We start from the raw sequence: 27,586 nt of genomic DNA on the forward strand, positions 1-27,586 counted from the left end.
GTGTAGTTAAAGCAGTATGAAGGGACCTGTAGGCAAAAAGATACCCACACTCCAAAAACAAAAAATTCCCCAAACCCAGGCAAAAAGAAACTTGTGTTAGGAGAACAAAAGATTACAAATTGTAGTGGGTTACATAGGAAGTCACCAGAAAACCAGAACAGAAATTTCCTTCAAAATGGCTTTCTACTTGTATGTACTTAATAAAAGCTTTTTAAGTTCTCTAGAAGCTTGCTGGAGAGTCTGTGGGATTGTCTTCAGAGAAGACTTTCAGAGAAGCATCATTCTTTACAAGGATGAAGGAGACGTATTGACAGAAGAGGTTTTAGAAAAAATGGTAATAAACCTCCAGAAACAGGTACCAAGCATCAGGAATGCCTCTGTCAAGCTGACAAGCCATTGCTGACTGTGGTGTGGAATCTGATGCTTTATTTAACCTTGGTCTTGGGGGAGGAGGTGATGACATGTGCAATACACTGTAATGCACACTCTTTAAAAGGGTGTTGGTGATTAGCAGGTCCTGCAAAGGGGTAGCAATTAAAAAAGCAACTGCATTTTTAGAGGTGTAACCAATACACTCTGGAGAAGAACTGACTTGGCTTCTAGAGGGAAGTAAGGCCTCAGATTAGAAGCATTTGAAGGTATTACAGAGGTAATCAAAGAAATAAAGTCATCTCTGGGAGAGGAAACTGATTAGTGCGGTTTCTGAGCTTGGAGAGATGCTGGAATGAAGTACAACCTGCTCAAACTTCTGTTGTGTCAGCACAATAACAGAGCGTAAAGCAAATGAGAAGGGTTTTTTTCATGTTGTGTAAATAGGCATCATACTTATTGTCACAGGATATTGTGGAGTTGAAGGTATACCTTTCAAAAAGGAGTAGTGAAATTCAAGTATCGACGGCTTCGTTGAGCTCAGTCTTTTCTGCCTGAAATTTTTATTAGTAACTTGGGAGGTGTATAAGAGATGGGGGTTTTTTTAAATGTCCACTGTTGTCAGATGTTGGAAGTAGTATCTGGGGAAGATAGACTTCTGGTCTGATTTAAGAAGGTGTAACTTCTGAAGTCCTCTCTTAGATTCCACAGAAAGATTGGTTAGCTGATGACAGCAACTCTTTCTGGCCTTAAAATTAGTAACAAGACCCCACAGCATAATATGCTTTGCTGTCTGTAATATTAAGTTAACAACCTACTGGTTTTCTTTTTGTAATGCCTGCTGTTACTGGTTGAAAAGGGGATTGACAAGTGGAAATACAGAAGTCAAAAAGAAATATTAATGCTTTTCAGGTTGGAAAGCATTCAAGGTATTGGGATTGCTCATTAAAGCAGCAGAATGTAACTATGGTGGGGTACTATGTTCTGTATGTGAGTAGAATCAGTATTGCGTGAAAAGCTTTCTTTCAAGAACTTCACTTCTAGTCATAAAACTGCTTTTTAAACTAACAGCTTTCTTCTGCTCAGTAGGATGTGATTTGTTGGATGTGTATGTTGACCTGGAACCAACAAGGAGATGACTAAGTAGGAGGAAAATGGTTTTAACATGCCTCTGCTTTGCCAAGGAATATGGAAACAATAACAGATTTGTCAAGTCTGTGGGTCAGCTAGCCTTGTAGTGATATATGATATTTCTCTGTGCACGACATACTTGGTGTATTGAGCTGTTTTTTTCTGAAGCACCATTGTGCTTTAGAAATGTGACTCTGTCTCAGCTGCTGTTTGTCACCTCCCAGTCATGCTTTTCATTGACCAGATGTGTCTGAGTAGGTAGGAGATTTTACTTCATCATGGCAGGCACAAAGGTGGTCTGTGGTCTTCCTTGTTTGATGGTGGAATTGGATAGCCAGGACTGTGTAATGTTTGGCACTTGCCAGACCCTTCTGGTCCATGCACTGGAGCTCTGCAGGAGGCCTTCTCCCATTCTCCTGTTCCTGTTTCCCCAGCCACGACACCCCCCGTGCTGCCGTCCCTTGTGATGCTGGGGTGTGTTGTATCACTCATGTGCCAAGCAGCCTCTTCCCAAGGCTCCAGACAGTGCACAGAGGATTCCTGGTGTGGTTCCTTCTTTGGAAGAGAACCAGCAGCTTGAAAAATGAGTATTCAGTTTAACAAGAAATGGAAGCTCTTGATGCTGTTTTCTTTTCATTTAAGAGCAGAACTGTGCTCTTGGGGGGCTGGGGAGTAATAATCCCACAGAAGAAGTCACAGGAACACCATTTCCTCAGTGCAGAAGAGATAGTACCCCGGTGGCTGGTTGCTCGCTCTGAGATGTGCTGGTGGCCAGGTTCAAGTTATGGATATTTCAGGAGCGAGCCTGAACCACTCAGCGATCTCTGTTTCTCCCCTTTTTGGCACTTGTAGGAGTGACCTAATAAATATGTTACTGCAACAGATGTGATTTCACATCCTCTTACAAACCACATGTAGACCAGTCACTGAGGGATGGCCCTGTTCAGTGGAGAGGTCAAAATGTGGGACAAGGCTTTAAAAAGGAAGCAATGATATTCAAGAGGAGAGATTTTTACTAATACGTTATGTTATTATAATATAAATAAGGCTTGCTAAAAAGTAAAATGCGCGAATTAATTAAATCATAGAATGCTTTTGGTCGGGAGGGACTTCTGAAGATCATGTAGTCCAACCACCCTGTCATGGGCAGAGACATCTTTCACTGCCTTTCACTAGATGAGGTTGCTCAAAGCCCCATCCAGCCTTACCTTGAACACTTTCAGGGGTAGGCCATCCAGCTTCCCACCACCCTCATTGTAAACATGTCTTCTTTATGTCCAGTTTAAATTTCTTCTGGTTTAAAACTATTGTCCCTTGTCCTGTCACTTAAAGGCCCTTGTAAAAGTCTCTCTTTGTCTTTTTCACAAGCACCTTTAAATATTGAAAGGCCATGATAAGGCTCTCTGGAGGTTTCTGTTTTTCAGGCTGAACGACCCCAGGTCTCTGTCTTTCCTCACAGTAGAGGTGTTCCAGCCATCTGACCATTTTTGTGTCCCTCCTGTGGCCTTGCTCCAGCAGATCCATGTCTATCTTGTGCTGGGAACCCAGAGCTGGATGCAGTGCTCCAGGTGGGGACTCACCTGAGCAGGGCAGAGGGGAATGTTAGTAAGAAATGTTAATATTTATAGCATGGTTAGTAAGTGGTTACAGTGAGCAGCAAAAATGGTGGATTGTCTTTCTGACAATGGGAGTTTCTGCCAGGCTGCATGGCCTTTTTTGGCTGTTGTTTACTGTACTTTTTCCTTTCTTGCAAGTTGAAAATAAGCTAAATTGTTCTCTGGCATTGTTGGCATTACCTCAGAGATCTTTGGAGAAGCTAATTCCTTTGGTTTCTCCCTACTGCATCACCCAGAATAATATCATAGTCTATCTTTAAGCAGCATATGATGTTTGTTTTTTATCCTTAGTCCAAACATTTGTACTGGATTGTACTTCCCCCTCTGCCTTCTTACAAAGGAATTCCAGCTGAATAGGGAATGTCTCCCTTCACTCGAGCTTGTGTTTTTCTGGATAGGATATTAGAGGCTTAGGTTTATTAATTTTTCTTTTAGCATCATGTAACCTGTACAAGGCTGTAAGTACATGAGTTAAGTAGCATATTCTTTATTAGCTCATTTTACAGTCCTTGGCCTGTTCCACTTCAAAATTCTCATAAGCAGCATAAGTTGGCCAAAGTACATACTTCATGTTAATTAAATCTCTTAAACAGTGTCTAATTTTCTTCTTCCTCTTGAAGTTGGTGAGAGATTAGTAGTAAAAGAAAATTAGTTCGTTGATAGTATCATGTATTTGATCAGTGCAGAGACAGGATAAGTGCCTCAGGTGTATGGTGAGCTCTTCGTTCCTATGTGAGCATTCAGCATGTTATAAGTCGACAATATTATTTGAACATTCATACTAACAAGATAATATTGTAAAAGATCACAATTCATGAACTGAGGAAGCACTGGAACATGAAATATAAACTATTTTAAAAAGTCTTATTTCCTTCAGTGGGTTTGTTCCTGTCGGAGTACTTTACCTGAAAGTAGATTTGAAAGATGTGCAACTGATATTGATGAATCAAAGATTTTGTTTGAGATTATTCCCTCCAAAACCTAAAAAATTATTTGACTGTTGCTAATACAGGGTTTTGAGACTAAATGGTGAATGTTTGTTTCCTCTCCTGACCTCTTGACTGTGGCAACACAATTGTAGTGGGCAAATCAGTAAAACAAAATTACCTTTTTTATTTATCTCTTATGATGACATTTTGTGTGGAGAGCAATTGAGAGCATCCCAGGAGAGTAAGATGCTGAGTGTTGATGAAATGTAAACCTGCTTCTTCTTCATATTTGATGAAGTTACTGTCCTAGTTTTATTTTCATTTTGGTCGGGAAATGTTTTCAGAAAGGTTTAACTTGCTCATATTCATAAGCTGCTTCTTACTTGCATCTTGGTTTCTATCTTGTTCTTGTGCTTTGGCAAGAACTCGATGTTACCAGTTGGAACTTCCAATAGGCATGGGGGCCATTCAAAATACTTTCCATTTCCCACTGAGGTACATTCTTAGAAGAGCTTTTCCAATCCAAATAACTGGCATTTATTACTTTTTAATTGCTAAGTGTGATACTTGCTTACATTTGCTGTTTTAATGTCTTTTCCTGTCTGTAAAATGAGAGTCCCAGAGGGCACATGCATGCAGTCACTGAATTCAGTTTACATAGCTTGATGGATGTTTTGGGAAAAGCATGCTGTGTGTATGTGCAGTTTGTCACAGATGGTGTCCCAACAAGAAAAAAGTTGTGCTAATGCTGAAGGAAAATCAAATTAAAGTAAGCAAATGAAATGGCAAAAAAAGGGTGGCCTGAGAGCTTAGTGTCATTTTTTCCAGCTGCTGTGGGGAAGGCGGTCAGTGTGGCACACACATGCTTGAGCTCAGCAAACATTCTCAAGTTGCGCTATGTAGGCAACAAACAATGGGCAGGAGAAATTTTCTCTGGGCAGTTTTGCTCCTCTGAATATTACCAGCGTCCCATTTTTAAGTCCAATGTCTCTTTTTTGTGAGCTTTTTGTGAAATCTGGTCATGCTTGTAGGTAGGAATCTTAATTTCATATTAAAGAAACAAAAAGAGGTATATTGCTAGTCTTTGAGAGTGTAAAGAAAAGCCTTAGAAGGTAAAAGAGTTCTGAAGCTTTAAAAAAGGCAAGGTAGGCAAAATGCAGACATGTCACCCCTAATAATTTAACTTAAGGTGGGCCATTTGTTTACTCAGGTTTATTTTGGGGGACCAATGAATTTTTAGAGCTCTGGTCTTGGCACTGTGAGTCTGGTGAAAATAGTATGAGTCCAGTGCCCTTCTGGGAATGCAGATCTCAACTCCTTTTGGCATACATAGATGAGGAGAGGGCTCATTCTTCACAGTTTAGGATTGCTTGTGGAGGAGAAAAAACGGGACTTGCATATGGCTGAAAACCTGGGAGATATGCTTTACGGACCTGCATTTAGAGTCTGTTTAGTTTTTGTCAGGGAGGGCCAAGCTTTATGGCAAACTGTTCTATGCACTGCTATAAGTTTGAAACATCCTTGAATGATTCTGAATTAGCTTTTCATCACCCCTCATAAATCTTGTCTGCTGGGTTTGTTCTGCTGTCTCTTGGATTGCAGCTAAACTAGTTGTATGAACAGTCAGACTCACTCTGGGCCTTCCTTTGCTCTGTAGGACTCCTCAGTGGGCAGACGTCTCCGACCAATGCCAAGCTGGAGAAGCTGGACCCGCAGCAGGTGCTGCAGCTGTGCCTGCGCTACCAGGACCACCTCCACCAGTGTGCAGAGGCCGTGGCCTTCGACCAGAACGCGCTGGTGAAGCGCATCAAGGAGGTGTGGGGCAGGGAAGGGCCGGGGCCGCGTACCGGGAACGTGGGGGCTGGCTCGGCGTGGCCCTGGGTCCCTTGCAGCCGCCTGCAGAGCAGCCTCTGTAGGACAGAGGAGCCCTGTGGGTGTGCCCTGCAAGTGTCCCTGGGTTCTCACTGTGGCTACTGTCACGGTGTTTGTTTGCTGGCTGTGCCTCAGGAGGCCTGGCTGTAAGCAGCGGCTGCTGCTCTGGAATGGCAAGTGCTGCAAGCAGCTCTTGGGGAAGTAAAAGATTACTGAAGCTTTTAAGGTAGCATTCCTTGTTTACGTCTGTATAGCATACATTTTATTATGCCCCATGGTTAGGCTCTAATTTAAGGAAGGAAACAGTTATCTTAACATCTTCTATGGCTGGAGAAGGTAGTGGATTTGTAGAGCTAGACTTATTTTCAAAGCCCGTAACATGCCATCTCATTTCTGACCTCTATGGCAAAAAGGTCTCCTGTGCTGCTGCTTTTACCACTAAACCATCATTTGGAAACCACTGATCTGTTTAAATATTGAATTATACTATTTGGTATTGAATTAGTTCCTGGGATGAGCATCCTGCAATGAGATTGTCTTTCTCACATGTGACTACTGATGTTGGAAGCAGTAGAATGGCTGCCAGATTTATTTTTTTGTTTTAAGTCAAGACAGACTGGCATGAGAGGGAAATGTTGCTTGAGGTGTTTTCTCAGATACTGCCAGATGTGCAGAAGAGCTGGTGAATGCTGCATATGTCAAAAATCCTTGAGACCAAATACCTTTTCAGTGTCAAAAAAATGTTTTTGAGCATGTGGTTAATTTTTATGCACGCAGTATAAACACTGACCTTGATTTGTTGTTGCTCTATTGGTTTAGCGTTAAGAAAATCCCACATGACAAACTGGGTAATAAATTTGATTCATGGGCTGTTTTGAGAAGCTGCTGTCATCTTGGAGTTGTAAGTCCAGAATAATGTGGGAAGCATTAAAAAGGCCTTTTTACTTTGGTGTCTCAAGATCTAAGGCCAGCTATTACACAAGATGTAAAGATATTTGCAGATGTTGGTGACTCAGATCACACAATCTCAGAAAAGGGATTTAATTGCCAGCCTAATGACAGTGTACTGCATTAATCCAAGCAGATTGTAATTCTTTTGGCTGTTAAAGTGTGAGAGAGAAGAGTGACATGATTTAAAGTCATGGTAGACACCACCAGTACAATCTTCATTAATTGGTGTTTTGTTTTAATTGATTGGGTTTGTCTTCTACACGGCAAGTGGCAGAGTCCCTTTCAAATTAGTTACGGTGGCCTTCTTCCAGTTCGTAAGGCTTGTGATTATCTTTCATCTAAATAAATTAAATGATGATACTGTTATTCTCACTAGCTTCTTTATAAAAGACTCCACTGACAAAGTGATGGAGAGATGGGGAATTCTCTAAGTCAGGGAACTGACAAATCAGCTGTGGTTTGTTTGTTTTGTTTGTTTTGGGGTGGTTTTTTTGGTTTTTTTTTGGTTACAACTTTTAAGTAACTTCAGATGCTTTCAGTCCCTCTGCCAGATCTGGTGGGTTTTTACTGTTCATTTTCCTAATAATTTTTAAATGTTTTTCTTTCTTTGGCTGTTCTGCATGTGTGTTCTGGAGGAGCTGGGTGGGACCCACTCAGCTTGAATCATTCTTTCCAAATTGTTTGGGCTTTCCTTGATGCACTAAATCCAACCACTGCTGACAGTTGTTGACAACACAGGGTGCAGCTGAACCAGAGCAGGGGATGTCTCTCCTTACAAGTGTAGACAAAGGAAATCGCCTTTGGCTTCACCCATTTGTCAGCAATGATTTAGTTTTGCCATGTACACAAAGCTTTGACCCTTAGTAAAGCATAAAAATGAAAGAGAAAATCAAGTGTATTGTGAAAAATAGAATGTGTGCACGAGCTGAGACAGTAAATTCTTTTATCCTCATTTTGGTAGCCTTTCCTTTTCCCTTTCTTTAACACTGTAAATACTGAAGTGTTTTTCTTCTGATAACAGACTTGTCAAGTGACTAATGTTTTTTAACTTTCTACAAAATGTTAGTGAGCTTCAGTCTGATTTCCCACCATTTGTCTGAGGTGTGTTCACTTCTCAGACTCTCACTAACTGTACTCAGCGAGTAATAGTCCTGCTGTATAATATGCTATACTCACACTGCCTGCAGCCAGGATTTTTTTTTAGTCTTTCCTTGACAAAATGTCCCAGGGCAAATATCTTTTGTCCATTGTCTGTGTTGCCAGGAAAGAAGTTTCCTGGATTCTGTCAAAACTCAGAAGTACTGCTGTAAATTAATTGGTCCTCAATAACTCAGAATTGACTGGGGTGGTTTGTAAATCAGCACACATTGAATTACAATGGTTCTTCATAGGAGAGAGAATAAGCTAAGGGAAAAAGCCCTACTTGCGTGCCAGTAGTGACTGCAGATCTGAGCATACCCAGCTGACGTTCCGTACCTTCAGGGAGCATTATAGTCTTGCTTTGCTCTCCATCCCATTTCCCAGTTTAGCCAGAATTGCTTTGCAGTGTTGGCTGGATCCATATCTGCTCCTAAATGCAGAACCTGTGCAACTTCCCGGTGGCTGTGACTGTTCTCTCTCAAGCAGAAATACGTTTATGCAATGTATTCCTTGAAGGGGAAAGAATTGAAGATATGAATGAAGGTGGTTGACTCAGGTACCTTTTTTCAGCAGTTCTTCATACCAGAATGAGTTTTGGTTTTGGAAGGGAGTGATTTTTTTTATGACAAGAGGTTTTGTTTTCACTGTCAAGAAAAAAAAGGAGGATGTGCTTGCATCTCTTTAGGGAAAATATTATAGATTTGCATGGTAACTCTGAAGTTTTGAGGAACTCCACCTGCTGTGGGTTTGATAGGGCCACATGTGTTCTCTTCACGAGGAGTGTCTGCCCCAGTTTTGTGATCTGCAGAACAGAGGGTTTCTGACAAGATTAGCTTGAAGGCAAGTGTTGACCAGCTCTAAAGGTATGGCTGGAGGAAAAGCAGCAAATTACGTGGAGAGAGGACTACTTTACATTAAGTCCTTACCAGTGAAAGTCATCTGTTTTGGGTGCCAGGGAGAGAATTTCAGGAGTCATGTGATAAGGGATGGTGAATACCAGGGAATGGGAAACAAGTAGAATAGGTAAAAGCTGGGGAACAGTGCTACTTTTTCAGAAAGGGCTCATGATTTGGTGTGTCTTCAAAACAGTCTGGTTTCAGCGCCTTAAAAAACAATTATTTGTGCACAAGGTGCGAAGCTTCTCAAAAATCACATCTTACAAAATATCTGAAGGTAAGCATCCAAAAATTACTAGTCACACGTGAAAATTGAGGCCTGTCTTTTTTATGTGAAAGCAAAAGGGAAACTGAAAGCCCTCTAAGCTCCTTTCAAAGACACTTTGAGTGAAAAGATCTTCAGCATTTCTTATTAGACTTGCAGCATTGTCATGGGGGTTGTGGTTTTGAGTATCCGATGTACCCTTAAAGGCAAACCAGTTCCTAGATACACTGTGCTTAAAATGTATTTGAAAATGGATTACTGGGAGGGCTCTGGTGCTTTGCCTTGAAAACAAATGTTAATGCAGTGTTATTTGTAGCTTTTATTGCTATAGGAATCCCAGACTGCCCATCATTTTGAAAACAGAGCAGTTTTTACAATACTAGATGAAATTTTAAATGTCTCAGTCCAAGCTGGCACACATCTATGCAGGGGAGTTGGGGGAAACCCCCCACATTTTCAAATATAATAAATATTACTTCTATATTCACAACAGTTAAATAAATTTTGTCCAGGCAGGCATTAATATCAGTAACTGGTTTGCCATGCAGAAAATTGCAGTGTATGGGTTGTTTCATACCTATGAATTCTTCTATGGGAGTAGCTCATTATTTTGAACAAATACTCCAGAACAGCCTGAACATGCATTTGACTTGTTTTGGTTTCCTTTTTTTTGGGTTTTTTTTTTCTTCATCAGCTTGCTGCAAAAAAGTAAATGTGATAGGCTTCTCTAGTATTAAGTTAAATTATCCAGAAATACATCCCTTAATATTTGGCAAATAAATAACTTTTGCAGCCACACAAGCACAGTATCACATCTCCCAATATATTTCAGCTTTTTAAAAGTATGAGCTGAAGTTCAATCATTATTTCCTATAAGCAGAAAATCTAATGCATTTGACAAGAAAACCACTTTTATACACCAGCATTATATACAAGCATGTTGGAGCTTATCTCGTGCATTTAATACTCATAGATTGTGATTCAGCTATTCTTGTCACTGCATGTGCCCAACAATTTGGGGATTTAGGGATTTCAGTTTATCTTTTTGTGAATGCTGTGTGGCCTTTTGACCTTTATTTGCAATTACATTGTTTCTGTGACATAAAGTGGTTTTTTATCAGGGACACCCCATCATTTGTGGCAAAACCTGCTGGGAAATGTGGTGTGCAGAAGTCATGGACATGGTTTTGTTCACCCTAAGAGAATGATGGGTTTGCTGTGGGCAGGGCCCATGGCTTTAAACCCCTCTCCTTAGGGGTGGGAGGGCTGGCTGTGGTAGGGAGAGCTTGTGGAAGTCTGATGTTCCCTGCTGGAAATTTAAGGGCAAGGTCCCTTAAGGTGGTGATAAAGGGAAAAGCTGTCCTAAGTGCAGGAAGCTGTTCCATGAGCAGGAATGAATGAGATCTGGGCCAGAAACTTTGGAAGGATGTTGCCTGGCTGGGGACTATGTCAGGCAAAGCTGTGGTGAGACTCAAGGTGCACTTCTGCTGTAAGCACACAGAGCTTCTACTGTGTGAAGCACCACAGGCACTTCTCCTAATTCCACCCCTCCATGGGCAGAAAGATCTGAAGTGCCTGGGATTCATCCCATGCTCCAGTCACAGCTGAGTAGTGTCCCTTCAGGGAATGGACTCAAATAAAGGGGAAGTTTCGGGGAGGTGTTTTTTGCCTGGCCTTTGGTTTTTTTTGCTTCAGGACTCTGCCGAGTGAGGTGTTTATTGCCATTCCTCTTAGTTATGGTTTCCCTGTAGGTGGTTTCAGACCTGAGTTTCCAAGACTGTTTGTGAAATCTGTTTTCAGCAGACATGTTCTGAGTGATGCATCTTCTGACTAAACTGAATTACGCCAGAAAAAGATAAATGGCCTTACTGAGTCCAAAATGCATCTTCAGCTTCAGGCCTTTGCTTTAAGGCCATATGGATCAGCCCATGAAGTTACCTTTCAGCCCATTGAAGGGGAACGCTTAGGGGGTCAAAAGTAACCCTGTTAAAAGAAGCCTGGTAAAAGTGAAAATGGAGATGTATTTAGTTTTGACACAACATATAAAGATCTTCTAGATGAGGCTGTGTTAACTTGCAAGCAGAATTGAGTCTTTTGGTTCACAGACTTAAATTACCAATTCCCCAAATCCAGGGAAAGTGGCCTGAGAATTCCTTGTGATATTTCTGAAAAGGGAAAGAACCTCGGTTGAAATGCCACTTGTGTTTTCAAGGGATGTAATGCCACACTGCCTTTTAGAAAAAAACTAGGGAGCGTTGTGTTCTGTAAGAAATCAATACCTAAAATTTAGTCCTTGGCATCTTGGAAGTTGATGGATGAGGACTAGGACAATCTATCCAGCTCTTTATTTCTCCTCTCATCAGCAATGAAGTGTTGTTTATAAAGACTGGAATCTCAACAGGCACCATCATGCAGAAATAAATGCACAGGATTATTAAGCTGGAAACATATTAAGCTTCACGTCCTTTAGTTGATCTTGCTCATTTTTCTCCACTCTGATGTGCAAGTAGCTTGAATACCTAAGTGGTGGGGTGGTGTCTTAACCAGCCAGTACCAAAATGTGAAAATGCTCTTGAAAAGGCTTCACAATTGTTACCTTAATATAGAGAATTAATGTCTTGCACTGTATGCCTGAGGCAGATGGCCAGTGCTCTGTTGTACATGAACTTTATGAAGGGATCTAGCAGTTATGAAGGAAGAGGAAAGATTGTTTGCACTGGTGACAGTCTGAAATCTGTTTTGCTGACATGCACTGCTTCGTCTGGTGTCATAAAAAAACCAGTCCCTTGCTCCTAGAATGTATGTGTGCAATCAGTTCTAGCATGTTCCCTTCTCTTCTGCTTTATGGCCTTTTGAGGAAAGATCCAAACTGGCATCCTTCCCACAACTGAATTTCCAAGGAAGAAAATTAGGTTTAAACAAGCATCTAGCAGTCAGAAAGGTTTGTGTTGTTATAGAACTTAGGTGCTTAAGAAACTGTCACTGAAGATCCCAAGTCTGGCATGCAAAGCCTTTTAGTAACACTTTCACTGGAGTTAATGCACAGAGCTTATGATCATCAGGTAGCAGAAAGAATATAATTCAGTTCCTTCTCGCAGCTTGCTTAGACTAGGAAATTGGATTTCTTATTCTAGCCTTGTTTTCCCATTGGAAAAAACCTCCAACAACCCCCTGCCCCAACATTGTGGAACTTCAGATAAGAACTTCAGGAATAAGAAGTGCTAGATTTCATTACAGAGTTAGCAGAATTAATGTTGGATTTGGGCATGAAATGGATTTGAGATAGGAAGAAAGCAATTATCAGTCTGGGGTGTATCACAGCTTGTACTTCCAGGAGAAATGAGAGTATGCTGATTGTCTTGCACAAAGCTGAGGGATCTCATCTGATACACTGTGTGCAGCTCTCATAATGCTCAGGGAAGGAGAGTTCATAACACAAGACAAGGGCTGTAAGGATATGTGGGGGGTGGAGAACCTTGGGGAGGAAACTGGAAAAGCTTCACTTGTTTGGCTTAGTCAAATGATGGTAGAAAATGATACGATTTCTCTTTCTAAATAAGTTTGGCATTAATGTAGATTAAAAATGGTCTTCTCCCTCCCTGAAGGATTGTGTTGGTATAGGAAAAGTCAATTGACAAGCTTTCATTCTTAACTATTACCTCCTGTTCCAGTGTTGAATTGAAATTTTCAAGGTGTCAACTCTGCCCTTAAGTGAGAATTGGGGTGGGGTGTGGAGGTGCCAGGAATATTGGCTAGAAGCTTTTCAGCAGTTCAATATTTGTTTTAGACAGGTTAGCCAGCCTTACTTGCAAATATTTGGAGTTGCACTGATGACTTAAAGATGGTAGTTGGTAGACTTGAGGGAGCAGGGTGGACCTTGTGTTAGCAGCCCCATAATTAGCACTTTGATAACAATCAGATGTGATCTGCAGAGATGAATTCATGTTGAAAGCATTGTGAAGCCTTAGTGCCAGTAATCTGCCCATCTTGCTTTTTATGAAGGGTAGGGTTTCCTAAATGTTTCTGTGCCATTGGGGCATGAATGCTTCTACATGAGAACATTTATTAGCCATTATTGCAGCGCTGCTCTGGAGGTATGAAACATATGATTTACTATTAATTAATTCATTCATGTGGGCATTGCTCCTGACTGGATGCGTCATCTGCCTCTAGAAGCCTGGATAAAATGCTGTATTGTAGTATAGTAGAATTCCCTGTAATCACGTGTATAAACTGTGCCAAAACTGTAGTGAACTGGATAAAAAATAAGACTTCTTAACTTACTGAAACAGCAAGTGATGCATTTGAAAGAGTGGCTGCTGGAACTTGCTGCTGCAAATTGTCTAAAAGACAAAATCCCAAATCAGATGAGTTCCAGCTGAAAAAGAGGCTCAGGTAGTAGTTGTAAAAAAAATCAATATAACAGCAGTATATGGTAAAGAATTTGTTAAAGTCAGAAAGGATTCTTGGGTCGTAGCTTTCTTTTTCTTTTGCTTACTCCAGTCCATAGAATTTAATTCTTCCTTACACCTGACCTAAGGCTACACAGAAACTGAAGATGAGCTACTTATTTTCAATTACAAGTTCTGCTAGATGGTAGTACAAATTTTCAAATGCCTTCTTGCATTTGATCAATTCATTCTAGAGATGCGTTGGTAGACATAAAAAACAAGAAAGAAATACTCAGCTTTCTGTGAATCTTGAGGCCACTGCGGCTGAATACAGTAAAAATGAATGCTCAGAGTGGATCAGAGGTGGCACTACTGACACACTGAACTTTTGTGTGAGTCATTGATCTCTGATGGTTTGTACTCTTGTTACCGTCTTTTCAACAATGGTCTATAGCCTCAAAAGAGCTTGGTCTGTAAACAATCTACAGTGCTCAAGATTTCCTTGAGGCTTTCCTGAAGCCAGAGATTTACTATCCAGATGTTGTGACCTCCAGAAAATTGCTGGGACATCTGAGCTTCAGCACTGTGGACGTATGGTGGAGTCAGCCTTGAAAGTCTCTCTTCTGGGAATGAAGGAGTAGATCCTCCCCTTAACATCACTGGAGTGTACTTGGCTCATTTCATGTGCTTATCAAACATGGAAGCACTGATGTAAAGCTACAAATAGATATTTCAGGAGTTTTTCAGGTTATCACTGACTGCCTTTGTTGGAACTGACATGCCTTTGAGTTTCTCTGGTGAAGGGAAGTTGATTTTTCATATGAGAAATGTGGCTCGCAGGAAAAGAGCACAAGCTTCATCAGGGCTCTCAGGTGTGCAGAAATCCCCAGTTCCTGACAGCTGGGCTCATGTCCATGCACATCTAACACTTTAGCCTGCTTGCATGTGTCCAAGGCATGTGCAGAGCACGTGGAGGAGGTCTGATGCACCCAGATGTGTTGGACGGGCAGTGGGAGTGTGTCAGGGTGCGTGAACCCAGCTTTGTCTGCAGTTCCCCAGAGAAAAAGAGGGAGTCTTAGATAATCCTTTTAGAACTTCACACACAGTCAGCAATAGTTAAAACTCAGCTCCTTTGCATTCTGTGAGAACAGATTTAAGAGCATTTTCTACTTAAATATAATTTTCTTCTAGTGTGTCTAACCCTGACTAAACACAGCAATACCATTCCCTTTTGAAAGACTTCTGTAGGACATGTGGAAAAGAAGACCTGCAGCTATCAGTTCCCATGTGTGAAGCTGAGAATAAATAGCAGATGGCTTGCAAATGTAATGATGATGACTATTTTCACTCTGAAATGAGAATGGTGATGTTTTCTGAGAAACATCTCATTAATGATAGTGTGTATCTCTTTTCAAATCAAAGCTTATTTGTGATGGGAAAAACAACTTGCTTAAAGCTAGTCATTCTGACATGTTGCAAGTACAAAACTGAAATTTATTATAAAATAACCCCCTGGGGTAAACAGCATTTTTAAGTGCTGTTGTCCTGTAACATTCAAGCTCTGGCTGGAGATAGGAGTGTTGTGGGCAAGCAATGTGTCAGCAGTATAAAATCAAGAAACGAGGAAATTGAAGGTTGTGTTTTCTAGAAGAATTATTAGGTAGCCTGAAATAAGAGTTGTGCAAGCTATCATTTAGGCAATAGATCTGTAACAGATACATATTTTTTCTTTTCCAGGAACAGCTAATTGAAGACAGATCAGGAATGTGTTATTAATTCCTGTGGAATTATATTCCACAAAAGAGAGGTTTTCTGAGAACATTGCACACACAGGTGCAATAATCTTGTTTGGGTGGAGTATTTGTATTTATTTTTCTTAAACTTGGTTGTTTAGAATAGGTATGGAAGCATTTCTGATGCTCAGGATATAACTTAACATTTTTAACCGTGATAAATTTTAGGGGTGACTTCTTAGATGGATGTAGATTGTTCTACAAAAACAGCAAATGAAAACTCTAAAAAAGTGTTCTTATTAATCAAAGACAATGAGCTAGAAATTACTATGATCTTTTCTTGGTGACAGTTTAGAAAGCTTACTGGTGAAATCAGATTTTTTTTTTTCCTTTCTGCTGTTTCAAGAATCTTGGGCATTTAAGTCTGGTACAGCCACAGCAAACACTGAGTTAGAACTCAGGATCACGTGCAGGGGGAGAGATGGTGCTTTTCATCGTGTGATCCTGCTGATTTGTGACTGTCAGACTGGTGGTCAGGCCAGCTCATGGGCCAGAAGACCAAACCACTGAAAAAGAGAGAGGCTGGGAAGACTCTGTTTTGAGGACTTAGGTGCAGAAGTAAGCTTGTGATTATTCAGCTCATTTGAAGGAGGAGGTTGTGACTGCTGCTTTGCAGTGCCCTGAGTTTCACTTGCTTTTGTGAATAGTGTAGCTGTTTTGAAAGACAAAGATGATGGATATCTGTGGTGTTGAGGGAAATATAAGAAAAGACAGAGCAGTAGAATGAGACTGTGATAGGAGATGTGTCCAAACTGGAGAGCTGGCTGTAGCACCTGCAGCACCAGGTATTCCCCTGGCTGTCAGGTTTTGCTGCCCATCTTCTCCTGCCTCTTTGAAGTGGGGCCCTGCTGGTTTTTTAAACTCCTGGAAGTCTGTGGGTTCATTAGGTCTGGGCAAGAGGTAGGTATTGTTTCAGTCATAGCTTTGGGACTCTTCTTTTAGCACCAGTCAGTGATAGCAGCCATTACTTAATCTTGGGGGCCTGCCAGCTGGCAGAGGGGTGCTGGTGGCTCTGGGGCTCCAGCTGGAGCTGGGAGGGAGGTGTGGGCTGAGGAGGCCACGCTCTTGGAGTGACAAACACATCCTGTTCAATAACACAATAGGCAGGGAAACACTGACATAAAGGTGGAAAAGCTTATTTCAAGAATAAACCTTGTTATTCTTTGGAATTCTGAATGCTTTTGTGTGTCCCAAGGCCTCCCAAAATAATTAAATCTTGATCCTACAGGTGCAGCAGCTTATCTTATGTTGATAGCTGTTATAATGTATCTACTATAGTACTAAGGGACTAAGCATGGGTTGAATTTAGGTCTTTAGGAGTAAGGGCCTTGATGTACCTATTAATATTGCTATAACTCAGTTCCAGAGTCAGTTAAAATGGTTACTCTTCATTCTCTAACTCAACTATGATCTGTGCAATGCTTAGACAGAATAACCCTTAGCAATTTTTTACAGCAACAACAGATCACAGAGGGAACAAAAGGAATATTTTGTCATGGGATTTGGTCTTAGATGTGATAAGGAAAACCTGAACACAAACTATAGTTGTTTACCTGGCAGTGGGGCAGAGGAAGGATACAGTGCCATGAGAGCTGTACTCATGGCTGAAGCTGAAGAGAAGGGTGTGGGATCCTTGGCTGGGCATCTCTGTTTGGTACCCTGGCACAGAAGCTGCCCACTCAGTTTATCACTTACCAGTGTGTGCCGAGTGGGAGGAACAGAGGATGTTCCTATCATCAGGAAGTCATCACGATCTATTGTGCTGACTTTGCGTGACATTATCAAAGAGAGAGGGGAAGAGGAAAAAAAGCCATTCATTGAGCACATTTGTTTTCAGGCAGTACAGAAAGAGGAGCTGTCTTCAGTTTTAAGTGTGTTGATTGAGAAGTATTTTCACACCAGCACATCGTGACTAATACTCCATGCAGTCATGTTCCTGCCTGCCACTTTCTGATGTGGTTTGTGTGCAGCTGCAGGAAGATGTTCATTTAACCCCAGTCAAGCACCTGACAATGTGAAGGAAAGGCTGCTTGTGCTCGGAATGCTGCTGTAGCAAAAGAACTTTCTGGAATAAGGATTGCACCTTAATAGCTTTGTATTTTGGAGGGGCAGCCATAGGGGATGGGAGCTGTGAGGAAATTGTTGGGACAGAAGGACACAGGACAGATGCATGTCTGGCTGAGCTCTTGAAGACTGTTACTAAATGTGGGGGGAAGCAAAAACATCTTGCCTTACTGGCATTTTAGGAGGGACTGGAAAAGCTGGGAATGTCCAAACATCCGCTTATGAGATGTATTTGTTTTGTTATGAATGTCAGCAGTGCCTCTCTAGAAACTTGATTCCAAGTTTAATGAACTTCTGATTGCATTTGCATGTTCTGCAACTGGGGAAAATGTGTCTAGCCGCAGTTTTCAGTCTCTCAGTCATTGAACTGACAAGATGTGACATCTCTTTCCGAGAGCTCAGGACACTCACGTGCCCATGACAGGGGTGTTATAAAACCATGCCAGGGAAGAAGTGTATATATATGTGTGTTGTGTGTGTGTGTGCATATATATATATGTATATATAGTCACAGGTTTGTTTTCAGTGTGGTCTCTTGAAAAGAGTTGGGCAGTGGCCAGTGCTGACCTCAGTCTTTTTGTGGGCTAAATTAATGTCTTTATTCTGCTTGGCAGTGTGGGCCAAGAAGAATTTTTAAATGAATGCAAGAATTTATGGTGTGCAAGATGTCTGACAGTATCCTCAGGTTTTTTTGTGTTTTATCAGTGTGGTGTTACAAATGGGCCTGTGTAATGCAGAGGAGACTCTTAGGGTTGACAATGTGAATGGTGTAGTAGGAGGGGCTGTGCTGGGGCCCTTTTAAGTGAGGAAATATCCATCTTGCACTGTTGTTAGAAGTAATTATTAATCTGTTTTCATTTGACAAAAAAAAAGCCCAGTAGATGTCATTTCATGTTTTAATGCGAAGCTGAGGCATAAATTAGTGTCCTGCCTGATGATAATCCACAGAGGAGGCATGAGCTTTGAAACAGAAACAGACACAAATTCTGAATGTCACTGGCTGTACAAAAAAAGTGTGTCATGCCTGGAGGGTGAGCGTTAGGCTTGTCCATTTTTATGGTCCTGTGTGGAGGGCTGTGAGCCCTTTGCATGAGAGCCCTCTGCACTCCCTTGGAGCAGAGAGGCCTGAGGGCAAAAAGACTTTCCCCAGAGATAAGCAACCTTCCTCCCGGTCATGGTGAGAAAGTGAACCACCCCCAGCAGGCCTTGTTTCTCTATGGTAATAGCCTGTACCCAGTTGGCTAGCTGGTTTCTACCCCAACCCCTGCCTTTCCCATAAAAGCCCCCCATTTCTGCCCCTCAACAGGGAGTTCTTGTCCCTGGCCTCCCCTTCACAGGGGCTGCTGGACAATAAAAGCCACCTCTGTGGAACTGCTATACGAGGCTCCTGTCTCTCTGTTCCCAAGTTCGCCTTGGGTGATTTCACAATGAGCTGAATCACAAGAGCTGAAATCACTTGTAGCTGAGAAATCACTACACTTGGTGAAATCACTTGCTGCCCAGGGAAGCCAGAGACCACTCCTGGAAGAGCGGTTCCTTGCAGGACACTCCCTCTAGGAAGGTCGTGGCACTCTGGGTTGACCATCCCTGGCCTCCTAGGAAGCAATAATCCTGTGCTTCTGAAAGAAAAACTGAAGAAACTCCTCCATCCTTTTTGATGTAGGAAGGGGAGAAAGATCCTGTCTTCTACTCTGGGCATGTCCAGCCTCAGGTTTGCTGCTTTGACAGGAGAAATGATTTTTGGAAAGAAATAACATATGCATTAGGAGCTGTCACTCCTTCATTGAGAACACATCTTTTTTTCTCAACTCCACATGGGACAGAAACACTTGCTTTGATGATCATTAGGACTCTGACCTCACATGCTGGGCTCTGCCCTCTGCTTTGTTCTGTTGCTTCTGAACAGGCTTCAAGTCCAGTCTTTTAACTCTCGAGAAACTCTTCTGTACCACTAAGCTGGGGATGGTCATAGCTTCCTGAGTGGTGATGTTTGAAGGACAGATTGGTGATGGTGAGGTTGTCAGGGGGCTGGTGACAATGCTGCTTCACATCTGTCATATCTGATGGGTTCAGGGTGATGGGGAGTTGTCTGCAGCTCTGGTGGCCTGGCGCTGTAGGAAGCTTGAAACAACCAGAGCAGAAACAATGGCTCAAATAAACACTCTCAGATGGTTGTAGGACAGTGAAGAACTACTGGCGCTGGGGTGTCTTGCTGGGCTTCCCAGAGAGCTTTACAGACTGGAATGGGCAAGAAGGCTGAGACTTGAATGTTTTCCAGATGAGAATGTGGCAGGGCTTTGTGTCAGGGACGTGGGAGTTGATGGAAGCTGTTCAGAGAAGGCATGTTCACTCATTGACCCTCGAGGGTGTCTTGGACTGCCTTGGCTGTAGGCAAGGGAGCAGACTCTACCTCAGCTCCCCTTCTCCAGATGCTTTTTATTGCTACTGTATGAAATTAAATAGATAGGAATGAAGTGGATTCTTATGCGTGTTCCCTGCTCATTATGGATTCCTGCAGGCCAGTTTTAGTCTCTGTGGTGGGTAAATGGGGCTGATTCTCAGAGTCTGAAGGCCCCGTCCGAGTGCCAGAGGAATGGGACTGCATGCCAGGAGAGGTAAAAGCACAAGGTCTGGCTCTGGAGGAGCTCACTTGGAGGGGGAGGAGGCAGGAAGGATGTAAGTGTGTACTTAGGCCTGCTTCAAGGAAAGCAGCAGAGAGACATTGGCATTTATCTACAAGAATTAATTAGTTGCCTTTTTTTTAAAAGTTAAAAAGACCAGGTTCAGACTGAGTAAAAATTGACCTTTCCTCACAATTGCTCGACTTCAGTCCTCCCTGTTGTGTCTCTGGCTGTGTAGCTGCTGTGGCCTCCCTCAGCAGGCAAACTTGGATGGTAGGTGTAAGGAAACCATAGGAAACACTCACTTCCACCCGTTCTCTTCCTTGTGAGGCAGTTTTTTTTATGGCCGTTGTGAACGTGTCCAAAGGTAGCAAAGAGCTTGGAAGGCCCCTCTGCATTTCTTCTTCCTATTGCAGGTCAACATCAGCTTCTCCCCTCGTTCCCTGCCAGTAAGTGGATGTTACTCATACACAAGGTCAGCAGATGGAAAAGTCAGCAGATGGAAATTATTGGAATGGAGAGAAAGTGGGGGGCCTTGGGTGTTTTTTGCTTGAAAGCTTGGTTAGGTGCGAGCTTTGCTTCTTGCACAGTGCTGTGAGGCCATGTGGAGAACCTGCCAGTGGAGGAGAACTTCAAAACCAGAGGAGGTTTCTGCCCAGGTCCCTGTGCTGCTGCATTTAATGAGGCGTGCTGGCTTTTGGAAGGTTTCCCACTGGCTGCCCCTCCAGGCCACTGTCTCTCATTAGGTAGGATGTTTTTAGGCACTGGATTGAACTTGCTGGTTGGTGGTGGTCTCCTTTTTACACACTCCTCTTTACAGAGCTAGCGCCAAGCTACTAAATTATTCAGCTGGGGTTTTAATAGAAACCCCTGTGTAGGCTTAAATTGTTTCCACTCTATTTGGAGTTTCCTGCTCTGCTGGTTTTTATTTTGTCCCGTGCATGAAGGCATGGAGGAAGGAATTCACAGGAAAGCACAGAGGCAAAGAGGAAGAATTCAGCCTGAGAGCAGTAGAAAGTACAGGCGAAATTAAAGGTCAGTTGGTACTGTATCCAGCTCTGACGGAGGTGACAGTTCAGCAGAAACTTGTGTGTTTGTTTTCAATGCTGTTTGTGACTGAGGTTTCTCAATAAAATATTTTCTTGCCCAACTACTTTTGACTAGGGCTTGAAAGGGACATTTGTGAGCACATACAGCTGCAGCAGTTTATCCCCAGTGTCAAACCTTGCTGCCATCAGTGGGATGGCAGAGTTCCCTCTGCTGGGACCTCCCTCCTCAGCGGGGCCTTCCAGTGTTGCACCATTTCCACCCAGTCCTCCCTTGCTGCAGGCTCTCCCCTACAGACCCACAGCACTGGACACGGGGTCAGGATTGCACCTGCCTGTTCAGTGCTGTGTAAGTCAGGTCAGGTCAGCACCATGCGTTTTCTTAGCACTGCACTGATAAATGTATTGTTCCTGATGACAGGTATGGTCACTGTCCTCCACCGGATGGGTTGACTCTGTCACACAGTTCAGGAGAGGGATGTTATTTGAACCTGTGCTTCTTGGCAGACCAGGAGTTCTCAGCATCAATTCCCTGAGGCTGTTTCATGGTGAGCAGTGACCTCCTTCCTCTGGGAGTAATTAGATGGGAAAGGTTTGGGAAAACAGTGGTAAGAGGTGGCAGTGGGCTAAAACTGCTCAGTGTGCGTCCTCTCCTGCCCTTCACTCACAGCCACTGTGGGCTTGTGCTGAGTCCCAAGAGAGGGGACTGCTTTCCACAGAGACATCCCAGTTGGAAGAGCCAGTGCATTGGAGTCACTGGGGTTGTCGAGCACAGATACAGTGAGCCAAAGCAACTGAGCTTCAAGTGTGCACTTGAGGGCTTGGAGCAGCCGTGTTACCGAGCTCTCGAACACGTGGTATGTCTTAGGATGTGTAAAACTGCTTAAACCATCTGGCTGGGCTGGTGTGTAAGGTACTGGCTGAATCCTGCCTGGAGATTGCAGGTCTGGCTGAAGAGAAAAATGGGCTGTGAATTATAAAGGCTGCCTTCATCACTCAATGGCAGGAACAGCACTGCAGTTCCTGTCATTGTCATCATGCTCGAGCCATGTTTGGCTACTGACTGTGTTTAATTGCATGGCTAATTTACTTAATGTCTCTCCTGGGGTCACTTATGACACTCTTATTTTTGGGTTTCAGGGAAATTAGGGACACTAGCAATCCACTGTGGCTCTCTCAAGGCAGGAGTTTTCCAGATGATGATGGTAATAACAGCTGTGGCTTAGTTGCAGAGTAACCTGGCTAAACAGGGAAAATTGAACACTGGCAACTATGGTAGAGCTTAACACTTGCAAATGAATGATCTCCAGTGGAAATATAGTTCAGGTGTAGGCAGAGGGCACAGGTTCCCTGGGTTTGGATAACTTGGAGGATGTGTGTATTGGTTTATTGGGAAATCCCTGGCAGCACCTGTTGGCTTTCAGTCCTGCAAATGAAGAATTTTCTGATCAGATATTTAGGTATTTGGGTGGAGAACTGAGGTCATCTTATGTCCTCCCTGGTATACAACTACAAATCATCCCATTCCATGACAGACTGGTTATGAGGAGCTCCTCTGTACCTGTCTGTTACCTCTGGTTAGTGGAGCATCTAAGGTGGTTGTTTTTGGGAATGACAGTGTGCTGAAAGGTCTGCGGCAGCAGTTGTCCTAATGAGCCCTGCTGTGCTTGTTGTTTTTACACAGATGGACCTCTCTGTGGAAACTCTTTACAGCCTCATGCAGGAGCGCCAGAAGAAGTACGCCAAGTACGCGGAGCAGATCCAGAAGGTCAACGAGATGTCTGCCATCCTGCGCCGGATCCAGATGGGCATCGACCAGACGGTGCCGCTGATGGAGCGGCTGAACAGCCTCCTGCCAGAGGGGGAGCGGCTGGAGCCCTTCTCCATGAAACCCGACCGGGAGCTGAGGTTGTAGCGCTCGGCAGCTCCCCCTCCTCACCTTCCACACTCCACGTTCGGCACGGCCGCGCTTCCAACAGGCTGCATTGGCGGCTCTTTGGAGCGGGCGGCGCTGCCACCGGACTCTCTGCCAGGGCACCGGAGGGAGAGCAGCGTCAGCTGCCAGAGCTGCACAGCCAGGAATCCAGGAGCTCCCCAGAGGAGATGATTTACCGTTCCTTCATCTCCCTTCTCTTGCCCTCCTGTCTCCTTTGCCACTACACCGCCTGTGCAGACACATTTGTTTCATTGCTGTGACTAGCTGGGGTTTACAGAGGAGGAATTTTCTTTCATCTGATTTATTTTATTTTTTTTACTAAAAAAATTCAAAGGGATATGGGGTGTGATGAACCCTCTAACATAGTTTGTGTGCCACTGGGGTTTAGACAGTTGGATGGCTGGAAGGTATTTCTGAGATCCTCTGGCCTTGGAAATACGCGTTTTATAGGTGAAAGTCTGGGAGCCAGGAACTGGCTTATTAAAATCTGCCTATTATCATAATTAACATGGTTTGCATGGCAGGGTTTTGGCATGTCCTTGAGGCTCCTTTTTCTATGGGATCCTTAATTTATGAGGCTGTAAAGGAGTAGCTGTTCTAGGTATGTATGTCTGTTAATGTAAAGCAAACCTTAGTGTTCCTTTCCCCCTTGCCCTGGCAATGTCCCCATGCTTCAGCTGGTGGCATTTCATGTCCGTCTGACAGGCACCGGTACCAACCTGCTCACTTCGTATCCCAAAGTTGGACACAAGGTGGTTTTTTTATTCGGACACTCCCGTTACCTTGGTGCTGTCTTTTTTACCAGTCGAGTGCAGCTGCTTCTTTACCTTCAAGTGGACGAGGGTGGAGGGGAGAGACACGAGAAGTCCTTTGGCTCTTTGTGTTGGTGTAGCTGCCCTTGTGCCGGGAGCTGGCGTTGGCACCTTGCTGAGTGCCTGAAACCACGGGGCCGTTCTCAGCCATCTGCTCCAAAGGCAGCAGGATGTTCCTGCCTCCTCCCAGGCGAGCCAGGGCTGAAGAGCCCATGAACCCCAAGGGTTGTTGTATGTCAGGAGTGCAGTTCCAGTGGTGAGGACAGTCAGGGACAACCCAGCTTCCAGTACAGCACAAGGTAGGGTCACTTGCCAAAGGCAGCCTGCTTCGATACGTCTTAGTGCTTAAGAGCATTTATTCAGCAAAAGGTTGTCTCTGAGCATTTGGAAGTAAGAGTGCAGTAGGTTTTTGTAATAATTACTGCCCGGTGGCAAGAAGCAACAGGCTGTGCTCTTGTTGCATTCCCAAAGGCCACGTAGTGTCATGCAGACTGCAGCCAACTTAGAGGTGCATCTGAACCACGGTGGTGGTTGATCCCAGGGCCTGCTGAACACTATGAAATGAAGAAATGAAGTCCTCTGGAATAATGCCCTGGGAAGAGGGACAGACTGCTTCAGGGAGGGCAAGGAACTCAGCAGGAGGTTTTTTTTTTTAGCAAAGGCAGCAGTGGGTCTCCTTGCCTGCTGCACCAACCCCAGAGGTTTTATACAGTTGAACATAAATAGGCATATGCTGTGTATTGCCCAGGATAAAACATCAGAATTCCATCCTTGTTCAAGCTTCCTGCCATGTTTTACACTTGGTTTGTTAAAAGCTTTTATGAGATTTAACCCATGAAAAGCTGCTTGTCATGGCTATCCCCTTGTGGGTCCTCATTGTCCATCATGGAATATGTCTCTGCCTCCCACCATCAGACACACAAGAATATTGAGTTACTTTAAATAGTGGTTGCAGCCCTTTTTGTCCTCTTTGTCCAGATGATGCTGTCTGGATGTTTAAAATGTGCAGCATTCAGCTGTCTGCCAGACGGGATCATGAGTGTCCCACGCCCTGGTGTGCTGGAAGCCTGTACCAGTGGGAAGATCCTGATACTGCATCTCAAGGCAGATGCTCTCTCCTGTAAGACACTTCTCTGAGGCTTGTAGACATTTGGCCTCAGGCCATTAAGTATCAGATCAAAGCAGGGCTCCTTGCAGTGCTAATGAGGGCAAAGGAAGAGTATTCCCAACTGAAGGCTGCAGGAGCAGGGCTGCAAATCAGGTCCTTCCTCATTTGCCAGAAAACACCAAGGCATTGGGCTGAGAATGGGAAAAAATGTTTATTCCTAGGAACACTGGTCTTTAAGCTTGTGGCTGTGCTGCAGAGCCTCACAGACAGAGCTTCTTGAACAGCAAGGGCAGGTTGTGGAAGGTGTAACAACTGAACTAGAAAGAAACTTAGAGCTCAAGTGTGAAGGCTAACCTTTCCCAATGTTCACAGGTCATCACCTTCATTCCACAGGTGATAAGTCTCTTGTATGGGTACTGTAAGAAGCATGCACCCTCTAACTGTCCTTGAACAATGGTTTACAGTTTTATTTAAAACCTTGTCACTCTCTTCAGGAACTGTAAGTCTCTGGCCCTCTTGCTGAGGGGGAGACACATCCTGCCACATCTTCTTGAGCTGCTGTTTGTTGCTTGGCTGCTCCTTGTTGGCTTAGCTCCACATGCTGCTTTCAGCTTCAGCTCAGATGCAGGTGATGCTCAGGGTGAGACTGACACTTCCCTCCCACGCTGTTCAGCAGAGGCTTGGAGATGTTACCTTGGAAAATTACCTTTCTGCTTGTGAATTTCCTCTTCCAAGCCAAACACTCTTGGAGGAGGCCTGAGGTATCTTTCTTGAACGTACCAGCTGTTACTTTTACCACAAATTTAGTGCTATGAGTGGGGAATAATCTGGTGTCCTCCCCTGAAACCAGACATTGCTGCCCTTATCTGCTTTCTGGGGTGGTGTGTGGTCTGGGGTACAGGCTAAGCTTCTTGAGACATGATCTTGTGAAAAGCTGGGGGAGCAGGACGAGTCACTGGATCTGTGGTTCCTCTCTGGCCTGAGCTTCTCTGGCCCTTCCCCTGACTCTGCTGTTGCAAGTTCCCCATTGTGCTGCCAGTGGTGCTCCTTACTGGTGCTCCTTGTGTCCCGTGCTGGTCCCTGTGCTGCCCACGCAGAGCAGGTTTGCTTTGTTGTTTCCGTTGGTTTTGTCATTGAATGCATTGACACGGTGCTAAAGTGCCAACCTACCTGCAGGGTCCTGTGAAGATCTGCTGAAGGGGAGAGAAAAGAGTTTTTGTTTGTTTCTTTTAAAATATATATATATTAAATTAAATATATTTAAATATACTTGAATATTTAAAGTGTGTTTTCCCCTCCTCTAAGCTTTTACACAGAAAGAGCAGAAATACACGTTGTCACAGGCCCATTGGTTGCATGAGCCAGCCCCTCTCTCAGACTGTGTGCCAGTAGTTTCCCGAGGTACTGCTGTAATGTCCCTCCCGTTCCCAAACTGCCAGAGGGTATTTTGATTGCCAGCCTTGTGGCTGAGCACTCCATGGTTTATGGGTGGTTACCCTGTTCAGCTTCCTACTTGCTCCGTGCTCCGCAGCTCCAGCATTAAAACCTTTGGTGTGGCTCTTTTCCAAGTGTGTTGTTTCTCCAATTGCCTTATTGCTCATTCTTCATTCCCACTTTTCACCGCAGTGCAGGCATATCTCAGCTTTACTTTGCACCCACTCTGTGCCACAGAGGTGCCTGAGTTCAGCTGCCTCTGCCCTGGGATTGTGAGGAAATGTCCCCAGAATGAAAATAAATGCTGGTTGGTTTTTTTCCCTTAGTGCTGTCCCAATTCTGGATGGCGCTTGTTTGAATACAAGATGTGAGCAGCAATGCTTGGGACTCACCAGCAGTGGGGTGGCAGCTAGAGCCTCACAAAATAATCTTCCTGGGGCCTGGGGGAGGAGGGGAGGATTCAAAGGGCAATTCTCAGTGTCAGCTGCCTAAAATAATCCTTTTTGTCTTTTTAAAAGCTTTGTATTTTTACAGCCGGAGGGTGAGTGCTGACCCCAGAGGGATGGTCTGGTTGACAAGGTGATGTTAGGTTGTAGGTTGGACTCAGTCATCTCAAAGGGCTTTTGGAACCTCGTTAATTCCATGATCCTGTGAAATACAGTGGTGTGCTGTGGGACAGTGACACAACCAGAAATAAATGGGCAGGGTTGTACTTTTTGTCAAAACACTGGGTATGTGAACAGTCTCTCTGTATGGAGAGGGATTTGAGAGAACTTCCCAGTGCAGTTTATGTGTGTATCCCAGCAAAAGGGCTTCCCTGACCCAGGTGTGGGCAGCTGACTGGGGATGGCATTCCAGCCCTGGAATCTGCAGAGCACCACTGCACTTCCCTCCACAGGAAGAGGCAAGAGCCTGCTCTACTTCCAGGAGCATCTCTTGGGAACCTGGTGAGCTTAGGGAATCCCGGGATGGAGCTGTTTCCTGCAGGGAACAGGTTACTCTAACACACTTCATCAGTGGTTTAGAGGCAGATAAGCACCTGCAGCACTGTTCTCATGGCATTGGGAAAACGGAGTGGTGATGGACTCTCACCTGCACAGGGGATACTGAACAAATGAAGAGAGGCAAATTTAGTGTTTCTTGCTGTTTTGCTGCTGTTTTGTTCTTTTCTAAATGGCCTGATGCCCCAGCCTCATCATTGCCTGTAGTGTC

The 27,586-nt window shown here is 43.8% G+C and overlaps 1 protein-coding gene across 4 annotated transcripts in view; it reads left to right on the forward strand.

Annotated features, from left to right (window-relative positions):
- Positions 1 to 26,511, forward strand: part of BORCS5 (BLOC-1 related complex subunit 5) — a 64,573-nt gene extending 38,062 nt beyond the window's left edge. Inside the window, exons 3-5 of one of the 4 annotated variants that reach the window (XM_032107880.1) lie at positions 5,703 to 5,860; positions 21,506 to 21,632; positions 22,769 to 26,511. In XM_032107880.1, the coding sequence (XP_031963771.1) occupies positions 5,703 to 5,860; positions 21,506 to 21,632; positions 22,769 to 23,280 (797 nt within the window). In that variant the 3' untranslated portion in view covers positions 23,281 to 26,511. The remainder of the gene's footprint in view (positions 1 to 5,702; positions 5,861 to 21,505; positions 21,633 to 22,768) is intronic. The other 3 variants (XM_032107881.1, XM_032107883.1, XM_032107882.1) reach the window with 3 other exon arrangements.
- The last annotated feature ends 1,075 nt before the right edge of the window (positions 26,512 to 27,586 follow it).

This window comes from Corvus moneduloides, chromosome 4 (assembly GCF_009650955.1).
Source record: "Corvus moneduloides isolate bCorMon1 chromosome 4, bCorMon1.pri, whole genome shotgun sequence".
Taxonomy (NCBI): Eukaryota; Metazoa; Chordata; class Aves; order Passeriformes; family Corvidae; genus Corvus; species Corvus moneduloides.